Source organism: Alligator mississippiensis, chromosome 5 (assembly GCF_030867095.1).
Source record: "Alligator mississippiensis isolate rAllMis1 chromosome 5, rAllMis1, whole genome shotgun sequence".
NCBI lineage: Eukaryota > Metazoa > Chordata > Crocodylia > Alligatoridae > Alligator > Alligator mississippiensis.
In genome coordinates, this window is record NC_081828.1 from 214,456,015 (window position 1) to 214,470,446 (window position 14,432).

The 14,432-nt window shown below is 46.3% G+C and overlaps 1 protein-coding gene across 1 annotated transcript in view; it reads right to left on the reverse strand.

Moving 5' to 3' along the window:
• The window catches only part of WNT3A (Wnt family member 3A), a 97,743-nt gene that overhangs the window by 50,492 nt on the left and 32,819 nt on the right, over positions 1-14,432 (reverse strand). Inside the window, exon 2 of the mRNA XM_006258943.4 lies at positions 427-668. Within this exon, the coding sequence (XP_006259005.3) occupies positions 427-668 (242 nt within the window). The remainder of the gene's footprint in view (positions 1-426; positions 669-14,432) is intronic.

A 14,432-nucleotide genomic window follows, 5' to 3' on the forward strand; every position in this document is an offset into this window, starting at 1 on the left:
CTGACTTATACGCGGGGATGGCTTATAATAGGAACAGCATGGTGTCAGGTAGCCTTGGCTGGCAACCCTTTACTTGGGCATCTCTCTAAGTGGCCAGGCCAATCTGCAGTTACTGAGATGATGAGATGCAGCCTGGCAAGCATGTGTGATTGTAACAGGAGCTAAAGGCTCAGCTCTACCAGTGATAATAGCTGCTGCTCTAGCAATGCATTATAGCTACTAGTGCTTTCCAGGTGTGTAGACCAACTCACAACCCAAGGCTGGAGGAGACTCCAAGTTGTTACGACCCAATGAATGTCCCCTGGCCAGTGTGGAGGAGATATGTGGTTTCACTGCTCTTCCCAATGAGTGAACAGGGTGTTGATGGCCATCTCCTTGGCTAGGCCATGGACACCGTCACCTCTCGCCATATGGTTCTGCACTCACCTTTGTCCAGAACCGGCCCAAAGATGGCCAGGCTGTCGTTGACCGTGGTGCAGTTCCACCGCCGCCCGCGGAATTGGTGCTGGCACTCCTGAATCCCAATCTTGACGCCTTCGGCGACGCTGGGCATGATCTCCACATAGTTTCGACAGAAGCGCAGCTGTTTGGGGACCAGCCCGGGGATGCTGCCGCAGAGGATGGGCTGAGTTCCCAGGGACGAGTACTGGTGGCCAATGGCCAAGGACCTGAAGGAAAAAATATGGTGACATACATTAACCATCAGGCTGGCTCCGCTCCATGTGTTCCCTGCTTACTCTCCCAACCATGGGGACAGGAAATCAGACCCGTCAGCTCCTCAAGTGCTTTTTCCTCACCCACAAATGTCCCGCTCCAAGTCCGGTCTCTCCCCGCAGCACAATGAGCCCGTCTACCCACATCGTCCCTATCAAAGAGCTGCACCACCACTTGTCCCATGACCTAGACTCCTTCCCCCTTTCCTTTCTGGTCCCTCACAACCTTCCCTGATTAACCCCCTGTTCCACGGATCATCTGTTCACACGGTCCTGGTGTTTTTGGTAACCTGAAGGGCTAGAAACTATTTTCTTTATATGTAAAAATGGAAAACGCAGCACTGTCCTGCAATAAGTGGGTTTTAGAGGGCAATGTACACACCACTTTATACCACACGCCCAGAGCCAGGAAAGCTGGAGGCTTGGTTACTAGGGTCTAGTATAAAACCAGACAAGTGAGTGGTGCTGTTGGAGGACAACAGCACACTCCAGGGTCCTGGGCATCATTGCCTGTTAGGGCACAGGAGAAAATGTCTTACTGTTCAAACAATGCAGCAGTGCAACGCACTGCCCAAAGAAATGGGGTTGTCTCCTTCACTGGGGGTTTTCAAGAGGAGGGTGGATATGCATTGGATATGAAAGTTTAGGAATAGGATTCATGCAGGGGGTTTGGCCACATGACCCCCGAGATCAGCCCTATGATCTGTCTGTAGGACTTGCCTGTAGGACTTGCCTGCATGGACCCTACCAGAAAGTGACTGGCCACTTGCACGGCCTCTCTCTGAAGTTGGCCCTGAAGACACTGTACCAACAACCACATAATGAAGAGGTATCAAGACTGAGCCCAACCTGCCTTCTGCAGATGTACCAGGCACATTCAGCTTTTGCATTGACATTTGTGTCTGCAACTGAGCTTTCCACATCACAAAGGGGCTGAAAGGGGGTTGAGACTGTGCTCTAATGTTCATTATGGAAAGAAGCAATCTGAAAGCAGGCCTGCTCTGTTGTCTGACCTAGGACCTGATTCTGTAAAACCTCCCCCATGTGTCAGTAATATTGATGTATGGGAATAAAACAATGCATAGGGTGCCTGCAAGATCAAGCTGAAACATCCCTTACAGCTACCTACCCTAGAGGCAGAACCAGCTTTACTGTTGCTACTCAGGAAAACATTTAAATGGACATTTAACTTCAAGCATGTGCATATGAGCTTTGCTTCATAGGGGTGGGCTCTTGGCTTGGGTCATTCAGATGACCCCTCTCTGTCTTCCAGAAAGAAATGCAGCAAGTTTTCACTTCTTGGAAGAATGTGGGATTGGACTTTGGAGCGTTCAAAACGTTTAACCTGTTTGTAAAATCAGGCCAGCCTTGCTGTGCTGATATTTTAATTGTAATGGACTCTTATGATCTCTTTATGAGGAGAGGGTGAGGGAACTGGGCTTTTTCAGTTTGGAGAAGAGAAGACCATTGGGGATTGAATGGCTGCCTTCACCTCCCTACAGGGGGGCTGCAAAGAGGATGGAGCCGAACTGGTCTCAGTGGTGGCAGACAACAGGACAAGGAGCAATGGGCTCCAGTTGCAACAGGGGAAGTTTAGGCTGGATATTAGGAAAAAAATTCTCACTGGGAGGGTGGTGAAGCTCTGGGACAGGTTCCCCAGAGCGGCGGTGGACTCTCCATCCTTGGAGGTTTTTAAGACCCGGATAGACAAAGCTTTGGCTGAGATGATCTAGTTGGGGCTGGTCCTGCTGTGAGCAGGGTGCTGGACTAGATGTGACCTCCTGATGTCCCTTCCAGCCCTCGTTTTCTATGATTCTGTGACCTGAAGTCTATACACCTCTTTCATTAAACTCAAAAGGATTAACTTAAATGTAAATCCTATGTTAAATTGAAAAGAACTGCTCTCAAATGGGGGCTAATTCAGCAGAGCACTTAAGTCTAGCCTAAAATCCATCCCCGGCCAGCAAAGCATGAACTGCACCATCTCTTCCAACCCTGTACTTCTGCAAGAGCTAAAAGTTAAACACACACTTAAGTGTTTAGCTATGCTGAGATGGCTTGCAGAATAGCTATCGTTTTGGGTTAAAGCTTTTAAAACCAGATTAGGCAGGTTGGAAGGCAGAGAGAAATGTAGCTTGTTAGATAGAGTAAAAGTGCTCTTCGTCACAACCTAGCTTATTAAAAATGAAGTCTAAATCTCTTTGCACCATTCACTTTCTCTCTTCATTTCCTGCCCTGTTTAAAATTAATCTTGGGTGGAAAACTTAACTCACACTTATCTTTTCTACCTGCTTTTCATTTGGGAATAGCTTGCTGTATTTGGGTTAGGGACACAGCAGAAAAATATATACTGCTCTAAAAAGTCTATTTTGCATTAAAATTAAATAAAATTGCAGTGCTGCTGTCACCACTGAGTTCTGCAGTGAGCATAACCTGGCATAAAGGTTGTGTCAGAACAGGGATTCTCAACCGGGGCCCCGCAGCACCCTGGGGTGCCTTGAGAGCCTTTCAAGGGTGCCCTGGGGTGCTGTACAAAGCTAGCACAGTTAGGTGCCTAAACATGATTCACAAGATAAATGCAAAGTTTTCAAATAGGAATCCCCAGTGTCAAAAAACCCTTCTGCTCCATGGCAGGCTTTCCTTGCAACAGGAGAGTCACTCTAGTATTTTTCTGTAGTCAACCCCCCCCCCGCCAAAAACAAGTGAAAATGAAGAGCTGGCATTTTCTATGGGGTGCCTCGAGTCTACTAAGGTGCAAAACCGCTGTGTTAGATGGTGCCACGGGGAGGTTGATCCTTTAAGGGAAGATGGGCCCAACCTGATGACTGCTTTGCTGGCAGGAGCTCTGCTGAGCTGATGAACCCCAAGAAGTAGCAAAGGTCCTTTAGGAGAGCCTGGAGTGGGAGCCGGGGAATGAAGCCGGCTATGAAGTGCCTGCCAAGCCGATGGCTTGGTAAGCGGAGGGCAAGGCCCTGGAGGGTGGAGAAAAGGGAGGGTGGCAATGCCTGCTGTGCTGAGAAACGTCACCTGTTTGCTTCAGTCCTTGAGCCCTGAAGCAATGGCCTGCAAGAGATCCTGGCCTGGTGTCAACCCTTCTAAGGGCAGGAGGGAGCCTGCCAGCTCTCAAAAGGCATTAGCAAACATGTCCTGAAGCTGCCTGCTAGGCTCGTGCCTGCTGTTGTACATGACTTTAATGATACAGCCTTAAACCTAAGTCAGCGCATACCCTTGGGGACTAACGGCAGCGGGTTTCTGCCCGCTACGTGTCTCATCCGGCTGCCGTTGAAGCCACAGAGCGTCTTTCCCCATTCATGGGGACGTGCCTGAGAGCTTAAGAAACCAACCCCACAGATTTGGCTTGTGAGGACAGGCCTCATTCCCCACATCCCAAGTTGCGGGATCAAGCCAGAGTTGTCGACTAGCTGTAGAGTGAGATTCGGCTTGAGCTGCAACGTGAGGATGACTCTGGTGGCTTTTCCATAAAACCAGCTTTCCCCTTGCTACTTACATTCAAGTTATATTGCATGCCCCGACGGTAGTTTTGGGGTGGTCTTTAGACCTTGCTTACCCTGCACCGTTTCATTCATGTAGCAACCATTTTCCTTTGCAAACACAGCAGAAGAGTGATGTGACTGAAGCTAGCTCCTCCATCCATAAGCCAGCTGTAGATCTCAATGCCCAATTCCCTTTTCTAACTAGCATGCTCTATCCCTCTCCTCTTCAGAGAAGAGGCCAGACCTAGTTTCTGGGGGGAAAAAAGGTAAGATTATTTTCAACCCCCTATTTCTAAACTCACATTGCTGGAAAAAGAAGAGAAGGCTTTGGTAATAAATGCACAACACAAACCCATGCAGCAGCTGTTGAGTCCCTTGCTTCACATTACAGCTTTCAAAAGTCCTTGACCTCAGCTGTAACAACGTTGTCCATCAACCAGCATCACTGGTCCCTTGGATCCTATAGGCTTGGGCTCATCTATTGGCTACTCACTGCCAAAGACATTTTCATTGGTCCCGAATTGTTACTGAGAGCATCATCATTATCGCTCCATGTGGTTGGGCCAGAAGACCCTTGAGGTCTCTTCCAACTCTAGGTTTCTCCAGCAAAATAGCTGCTTCATAAAACAGTATGTGGCCGGCAAAACTCTTCCTCCTGTTTGAAGGGCTTGGCACTAGGCCTGAGCACCACAGTTTGCAGACCTGGCTAATGGCAGGGACACCAGTAATTGTGTCTCCTGTTGTCGAGACTGGGCTGAAGTCAGACCTGATGTGAAGTGAATCAAACTGAACTGAAACCAGATTCATTTATGCCCTGCTGCATGCCAGGTCTCACTGCCTTTCTCTCTCTTGCTGGTGTCTCTAACTTTTCTCTCGGCACAGCAGAAGTGACCTCTTCTCCCCTCTTTCTCTCTCCTGACAACCTACTTTCTTTTCCTAAATACTGACCTCACCCTGTGCCGCATCTTGCTTCAGGCTCAATCATGCTTCCTTGACCCACACATTTAGGGGATCCTTTGCACTGGGACCTTGCTGCTCCCCGGTTGGGGGACGAGTGGTCAGGCGAAGAAGATGCACGCCATCCTTCCTTCCACAGCAAGCGCCAGTGACCATGGCATAAAGGGAAATGAAGGAGCTTTGGGGGCCATGCTATGGGAGCCAAGGGAGATAGGTTCCTCATCTCTCAAAGATTAGCAAACACCAGCTCTGTCCACAGATCGTCTTATCTTCTTGCAAGAGGTGTGTGGAGGTCTCATGGGAGCCATGAGGCTGTGGGTCAGACCCACACCCAGACTGAAACACGGTAAGTTTTCACTTTGAGTCAGCATGCGGGATTGGACTTGGGGGGTTTCAGAACATTTTGGGTGTTTGAAAGAAGAATCCCATGGGGATTTCCTCCTGCCTTGGTTTTCTCATCATCCAGGGTAAGGACTTTGACTCATCACACCCCCACTTGGCATCATGTAAATAGGACATCACCATGTTAACACCTCTTCCTTGCACAAACCAGAAAGGTGCACAGAAAAGCTGCCAGGAAGATCTAGATCTATCCTACAGCACTGGTATAAAACTATCTGAGAAATCATATTGCTGGTGATGGGTGAGCTTCCAGGGCCTGGGAGGGCCAGACGCACAAAAACAGCCCAAAGTTCAACTATTCAAGGACCAAATCTGGTCTTTGGCAGCATGTGGATATTATGGGCAAAACAACACAGCTGTGAATGGGAATAGTCTTCTGAGGTCTCCTTGGGTGGGATGTGTGAATGGCAGATATCAGGGTGAGCTCTTTGTACAGTAGAGCATGGGACTGGAGTCACAGGTTGCCCTCTCATGCCCACCCATACCCTCCAATAAAAGGGGCAATTCCTGGCCACCACAAATCCTTCCCCCCGCACTCCTCCTTAGAGACGGTAACCACCATGATGGCCAAAGACCAAGAGAGAGAAGGAGAGAGGGAGAGAATGCCAATTATTTTTCATAAGGTATTTTGAAAATGTTTTTAAAAAGTAGTATAAATTTTTTTCAACTGTTGAGAACAAAAAATCGAAAGCTGTCAACTGTTTGAAAATGATGTGTTGGTAAAACCTTTCCTGAAAATCTATTTTTTCAAGAAAATGGGACCATTTGGAGGAAAGAAGCCAGCTTTCGCTTCCTGTCTATTCATTCAAAGGCAACCGAAAATGTGGGCCAAAATACTTATTTTTCCATGATTTTTTTTATGGATGAGCCATTCTGCTTCTAAAATATTTCAGCAACCATATTGGTTTCCACTTGCAGACAATGCAGCTGCTGCATATGTGCAAACTGTTAAATATTCTGCAAAAAATTGATCCACTTGGCTTTTCAGTTTGACATCCTTCCAATGATATTATTGCCCTTGTTTTTCAAATAATAATTCAGACATATACAAATTCTAATGCATACAGAAATTCAGAACCCCCCCCCCCACCCCTTACAGTTGATTAGAAGGATTTCAGGTTACCAAGACTTTAATCTCAAAAGGTAGACTTAACAAGGGTTATCTATATCTATATCTATATCTATACCTACACACATGTATTTATATATAGACTTAAGTATATGGTGCATGGGTTTGAGCCTACAAACAATTATTCACATATTCATGTAGGTAACTTTATTCCCACGAGTAGCCCTACCACCCTTTCTCTTTATGAATTTTTATGAATTGTGCTAATTCAAATACTGAATATTTCCATAGTACCTTTCATCAGAAGACTTATACATGCTTTCATATATGACATGGCTTAATGTCATAACACCCCTGTACAGCAGGGAAAGAAGACATATAAACGCTTCACTGAGCAATGAAATGCAGCTGATTTTTGGTATAAAACATGGCAGCTATTTAACCTGTTGCAACACCTGCACCCAAAAGGTTGGGTCTAGAAGTGCCATCTTTAAGGGAAAGTTTGGGGGAAGGTTACAGGGCAGAACATCATTACCTGAGTCGAGATACATCCAGAATAAGACTTCATGCCATCACAAACCTTGCTATCTATGTTCCTCTCTGCTCTCAAGAGAGGTCTCTATGGCTTTGCTTTCATTCTCTAAGAACCTACATAGAGCAGACTGGAAGGGAACAGGATTAGGAGCCCAGGTCCCTGCAGAAAGCTCGGAGAGCTCTTTGATCACCATAGACAGTCCGAATCCTCCATTTCACATCTGAAAGATAACGCCTTGAGCAGCACGGCCGTCCCTCACATCATAGCCTCGATAATGGCTCCAAGGCACCCACGATGCTGCTGTCCTCTGCACACCTCAGTATGTAGTACTCTATGGAGGCCTTCCACTTATGTTCCACCCCTGCCCAAATCCATTGACCTTGTGAGGTCGACCAGGACCACCAGACACCATATTCCAGTTTCATGCACTTTAACATTTCAATCTACCACCTGCATGGAAGTTTATGAGAGCTGTAAATTTCATGGTCAGAATAATGAACTCAATTAATGAACTTGCGGATGTACCGATTGACTTGGTATGTATAAGTAAGTATCAAAGGCCATTACTTGGAACTGAGAGAAGATCAAAGGGGAGATTTTTTTGGCAGACACCTTTGCTCCACGGCCTGCTGCAGTCTCCCAGTCTGCAGTTTTCATTTTTGCACGGCACGTGGAAAACGTTCCTCTCTGAATCCACGCATCTGACGAGCCGCATGACTTATGGAGAACCAGCTAGTTTGTTTTTAGAGAAGTCGTACAACAACGATCCTGATCTTCAAAGATACTGAGGCTCCTTCTGCTGATTTCAGTAAGTGCTGAAAGAGTAGGGACGTGGAGACTGGTGGACTGAGTATTGCCCACCCAAATTTACATTCAGGGCCACCCAAAACACAGCCTGTTTTGAATCACTTGCCACTGACGTTATTTGCTGGGACCTCAGATTTGTGGTCGTTGCCTGTCTATCGTGAGGCAGGGCCAACTTTCCAATCCAAACGGTGGCACTGCCCAATACATGTTGTGGATCTGCATTTAAGTAGGGAGGACACATTTGGAAATGTCATTGACTTCATAGATTTCATAGACACTAGGGCTGGAAGGGACCTTGGAAGATCATCAAGTCCAACCCCGTCCCAGGGGCAGGAAGTCAGCTAGGGCCAAAGGACCCGGGCAAGATAAGTGTCAAAACGTTTCAAATGAAATGAAACATAAGCTCCTAGTACCTGGGTGCTTTGGGAAATGCTATCCTAAGGTTCCTAGGTGGTTAAGTGACTTTTCAAAAGAGAGGTATGGGTGGACAATGTGAAGGAAGTGCTGTGGGATTGTCATCCCCAACACCACTGTTATTATTTTATATGTGCACCTAGTGTCCTAATAGTCCTGTACCAAGCTGCATACAAGTCACACCCCTCCGCCCAGCTGGACTTTCAAGCCTACTTTGCAGACAGGCAGCACACACGTATGCTCATAGCTGAAAATGCCTCCTTTGGCTTTAACTGCGTCACTGGGCACAGCACATGTGTGAACTCATGCCATAATGTTCTCCCAGAAAAATAACAAATTGATTTCATTTTTACAGGCTACAGCATGCTGTCTAATTGAAGACATTGCCTTGTCAACTCAGACCGGTCCGACCCGACGGGAGACATTGCTTACAGCTGTTTACAGAGCCATAAAGTTCCTCCTCTTTCTTTTCCCTTCCTTTTACACTCCCATCTCTTTCTCTCCCTCCCTGCCTCTCTCTCCTGGGTCCCTATGAATGACTTCAGTTCTGGTCAACAAGTTCTGGAGAGGAAAATGAAGGGAAAGGCCTTCATTTTGGAAAGTATCCTCATCCAGAACACAGCTTCTTAAGCTTCTGCTTCATATCAACCCTGACATCAGTGGGACTTAAGCACATGCTTAAAATGGAGCATGTGTTTAAGTGCTTTTCAGGAACACCAAACTAGGAAGGGCTTCACATTAAGGGCTGAGACCTTTTCTAAGTATTGATATAAAGTTAAAGCTAAGATTGGTAGCCCCAAGGCTTGTGGGAACGGGGTCAATGGCTGGTCCTGGAGAGGGTAGGACTGAGCATGCTTCACCCACACCCTGCCTCCCTGGATCTGTTGAGCGCAAATTGCACCAAACTCATCCCTGATGACCACCAGAAATGTAGGGTTCAAGAGCATTTGCTGAAACAAGGCCAGCTGCGGGTGGGCAGGGCATGGGTGGGGTGTGATCAATCCCAGCACCCCTAGGACCCGCTGCTGACATTGTATAGATTTGCCCTTAAAGGATGCATGCTTCCCTATGACCTATTGCAAGGACAGTAGTAGTAGTGCCCACTTCTCCAACTCCACCAGTTGTCCTGAAACACTGTCTTTGGAGGCAAGGCAGAAGAAAGTAAGCTCCGAGTTGGGTGAAGTTGTGAATACTTCAGTGAGTAAGGCCAGGATTCAGGATGAGCAGAAGAGGGTGGAGAAGTGGTCTGCAATGCATCAGATGAGATTCAACAAGGACAAGAGCAAAGTCCTGCATGTGGGATGGAATAACTGCATGAACAAGTATAGACCGAGGAATGAGTGGCTGGGCTGCAGTACACCAGAGAAGGACCTGGGGGTTATTGTGGACCATAAACTGAATATGAGCCCACAGCGTGCTTTGGTTGCAAAAAAAGAAGCCAACAGCAGCCTGGGTTGTATTAAAAAAAGTTAAATTACTTCAAGGGAAGTGGTTCTTCTGCTCTACTCAGCATGGATGAGGCCTCCCCCAGAGGACTGTGCCCTGTTTTGGACCCTACATTTCAAGAACGATGTGGACCGTTTGGAAAGAGTCCAGCACAGAGCAACAACAATGATTAGGGGTCTGGGCAGCAAGACTTATGAGGAAAGGCTCAAAGTAGGGTTATTTAGTCTGAAGAAGAGAAGACTGAGTGGGGATTTGATAAGTCTTCAAATACCTGAAGGGTGATTACAGACAGGATGGAGATGGGTTTTTCTCTGTGGCTGTAGGGGCCAGGACTAGGAGTCACAGCCTCAAGCTGCAGCAGAGGAAATTTGGTTGGAGATTAAGAGGATCTTTCTGACTATGAGGATGCTCAAACATGGCTACCTACAGAAATTTGTGGGATCCCTATCCATGCAAGATTTCCAGAGTAGGTTGGACAGACACTCGGCAGGGATGGTTTAGTTGGGGATAACCCTGCTTTGACCAAGGGCCTGGACTAGATGAACTTGTGAGGTCCTTTGCAGCCCTGTTTTCCTACGATCTTATACTGGTTTAATCCTGTAGCCACTAAGAGCTGGGTGCAATGGGTTTCAATTTTGCACCCGCTAAGAGCTGGGTGCAACTTTTCACACACAAACCCTGTTTAAATGAAAAATGCCAATTTGGCAACTCCAGAACATTTTACCAAGGGGTCAGTTTTGCCAAATCCATCATTTTCCCCACTCCCAAAGAAAAGAAAAGAAACCTAATCAAATTCTAACAAGTATAGTTTGGACATCTTCAAAAAGAAATACTGTTTTGTTCTGGTTTTTTTTGTTTTTTGCAAGGGGGGAGTCAGGAAAGTCCTTTTTTGTTTCAAATTCTTTAAACTCTCATCTTAAAACAGAAATTGAAAAATTCAAACTTGAAATGTGGTGATGGTGTTGAACCAGATGTTTAGGTCAATCTGAAAGGATTATTTTTTTCCGGGCGCGTCTACACATTCAAGTCATGAGCTTTAGGTAATGCTCATTAAATCTAGTACCTTGATTGTGAGGTACTAGAAAAATGCAGGCATTCACTTGTTTTAATGCTCATTAGCAGAGGAGCACAGTTTTTTTGTGACGCTTTAATGCACATTCAAATAGGCTAATGTACGTTAAAGTTCATGTGTAGATGCAACCTTTCACATGCACAATTTCCTGGCAATTTTTTTAACAAAGTTTCCTGTTCTAAATCAGAATTTTTTTCATTGAAAAATTTCCACTGAACTCAAAATTTAGTTTTTGTCACGCTTTCCTGCCAACTGAAGCCTTATCTGACTGCTGTGACACTATGCATGGAGTTCCTGCCCAGGTCTGAATGAAACCACATTTCATTCAAATCTCTCCTGGCGATTTATTCTCATTTACAATTTCTCTCTGGAACAGGTTCCGCAGAGAGGTGGTGGACTCTCCATCCTTGGAGATTTTTAAGACCTGGCTAGACAAAGCTTTGGCTGGGATGATGTAGTTGGGGCTGGTCCTGCTTGGAGCAGGGGTTGGACTAGATGTGACAGCCCAAGGTCCCTTCCAAACCTAATTTTCTATGAGTCTATAACATTATGCCGTTGTGGTGATGCAGGGAAGCAAGCATTAATATAACCAACACTAAAATGTTTGGCCCCTTTATAGCCAGATTGGTTTACGATAGGTCTAGTGCAGATGAGCATCAAGCCCTCATTTTCTGTTGCTTCCCATAAGTGAATTAATGATTTATTCTTAGGAAAAAAAAATACAGCCCAGATACTCAGCTGATGTAAATCATTGTAGCTCCTTTGATTTCCACAGGTACCTTTGTGGGCATTAAAAGTTAGATGTGCTTGAGACCCCTTGCTAGATAAATGTATTGTGGTGTTAGTCAACATTTTTTGTAAGATAAATTCCATTTTCATAATTGTTATGTTTTGTGGGGTTTGGTTTTTTTGAGGGGGGCATCAGGAGGGAATGTCGAGAAATTGAAAATAAATGTTCTGGGTTTTGAGGGCTGAAATGTTAAAGGCTATTTTTCCACACACAAAATCTACAAATGTTAATTTTCAGAAATTAAAAACTTCCCCCTTGCAGGTATAAATATAAAAATTTAGTCTGGAGGAAAAAAGGGGCTTCCTCTTCCCCTTCTAAATTTGATAAAGACAATAAAATACATTTTTCAACAAACTTTAGATCCAATGGAGCATCCCTAATAGCTGTTCAGAACCAGCTCAATGGCACGTGAATCTATCTTTATTAGAGCTCTCGACACACAGCCATGCTGGCATCACTTTTGCCAAACCTAAAAGTTAATTAGATGACTAGATAGAGCTCTATTTGGTCCATTGCAGGAGGGATGGGATGTAGAAATATGCAGCAGGCATAAAAGCAACGAGTGACAGAGAGGACTCACAGCAATATGACACTGCTGTAACGAGAGCACTGATATATGGTCATCCTGTCGGTGGGCATATAAGTGATGAAGGTCACAGAGCAGAGCACGTATAGAGCTGTCTCATTGGCAAGATGAAGAGGACTCTTTGGCCTGGGTCTCAGCCCAGGCCTTGCTCCATCCTCCACTTTCCTTTTTGCCTTGTGCACTTAAGAGGAAGGCAATGGGTAGAGATTGACTTCCAACCAGCACACAAGGTCTTGTGTCCAAGGCCTCACCTTTGCTGACAGTTCAGTTTCCACCCTCAGGCTGGTTGTTTGCTGGCACTGGGGAGTCTTTGTAACAGCCCAGATAGCTGGTGCCGGGATGGAGGAACAGAGCCACGAGGTCACAACAGCCTGGGCTTGGGGCAACTGAACTGGCAGCATCTCCACTGTTTCCTCTGGACACAGAATAGGAGTGGGGACCACAGGGATCTCATCAGAAATCAGCAGATCTGGGTCTGATTCATGGCGACTCAAAGGAGCCAATGGAAAGAGTCTCATTGACTTCAATGGGTTGGATCCCAATGAAGAACCTAGAGTTTGAGAAGCAGTGGTCCTCCACTGTTTCCTGGGTTGGGTCTGGGGTGCAGGATGGATGTCCCCTGCATTTGCAAGGAGGTCAGCAGTATTTTGCAATCAACTTGGTCAAAGATTACCTAGAAATGAAGCAACATAAACATTGAGGTTTGGCTTCTACAGGGCAATGTTTGGAGAGAGGGGCTTGTGGTAAGTGTCTGGGAAAACAGCGGTGCTGTGGCCAAGCTGGGGAATGGGGAAGAGGGAGGTGATGAGAGAGAAAGGAAGAAAAATAGAAGGAGAAAGAGAGGGAAGTTGGGAGTTGACTTTGGAGACCAGGGGCCTTTGTACACACCACGTTTTTTGCCCTTTTGTGCGCTGCAACTGTGTGCCTGTTTGTAGGAGTGGGATTTCCAGACACTTTAAAAGTCTTTCTTGTGCATTTCCCAGAGCAACCAGCTCACACCTCTGACCTGGGAACAGACAGGCTGATGAATGTGGAACCTATGGGGAGGTCAGGGGGAGCTGTGACGGTGGGGTCGTAAAATGGAGCACGCTAGGGTAGTTTCCCCATCCGCGCTCAGTATAAGCAACCGCCTGCTGAGCAGCTTTCCCAGCACCGCGCCCACAAACCTCCTCCCGGGACGTCTGAGCAGTAATGATTTCTTCCTCAAAGTGGCTGGGGCAATGCAGGCAGCCTGCCAGATAGTGATCAATTAGCAAAGGGCTGATCACTATTAGGCAGAGAGACCAGCTTTGACATGTACCCTGGGGAGGCAGCCAAGATTTCTGTAAAGTCATCCCACCTTTTCTTTGCTGCAAGCTCCTTTGCCAAGATACCTCTTCTGTTTACTTTAGAAGCCAGTCTAACCCTCCTCCTCGTCATAATAATAATAATCATCATCATCATCATCATCATAATAAAGCTCCAGGGTAACTCACTTTAACAGATGGATTACTTCTACCTTGCATTTCTTCTTGCCACCTACAGAATTGAAGCAGCCATGGGCTTGCAGTTATGGGAGCGACTGGGCTTCTCCAGAGACCCGAACGACCATAACCCTATTCTAGGGGAGCAAAGAAGCCAGCGGATTTCATGTGCACCCTGCTTGCATTTCTTGAGCTTTAGTGGATCACTTAGCCCCAGATCCTAGTGTCTACATGTTTGTCCTGGGGCAGCTCCGATTGATACAACCCAAGCAGGTCCCAACAGACTGTCCCATTGTGGACCAGCTGGAGAATGCTGCAGATAGTCTAGATGGGCGATCCTTCCACCCTGATAACAGCATCCCCCCCTAAGGGAACTTAGTGAGTTGGGCCCAAAGCAGTTGAAAATCCTGAAACACCCATAACATAGTTTTTTTCTGCAATCTCCACGAGATACACAGAAGTACAAAGCTTGCAGTGTTCCCAGATGACTGGTTTCCCATCATGATAATGGAATCGAGAAGTTCTCAGGAAATGTGTTGGCTCCACTGAATTTTCGCTTGTGGGGGAAAGAAAATGGAATAAGGTGCAAATACCTTGTTTCAACCTTTACAGTTCAAAGGTTGTTTTCAGTTCGACTCTGATGATGCTATTTGCATTCATGTCGGGACGTTCCAATATTGAAAC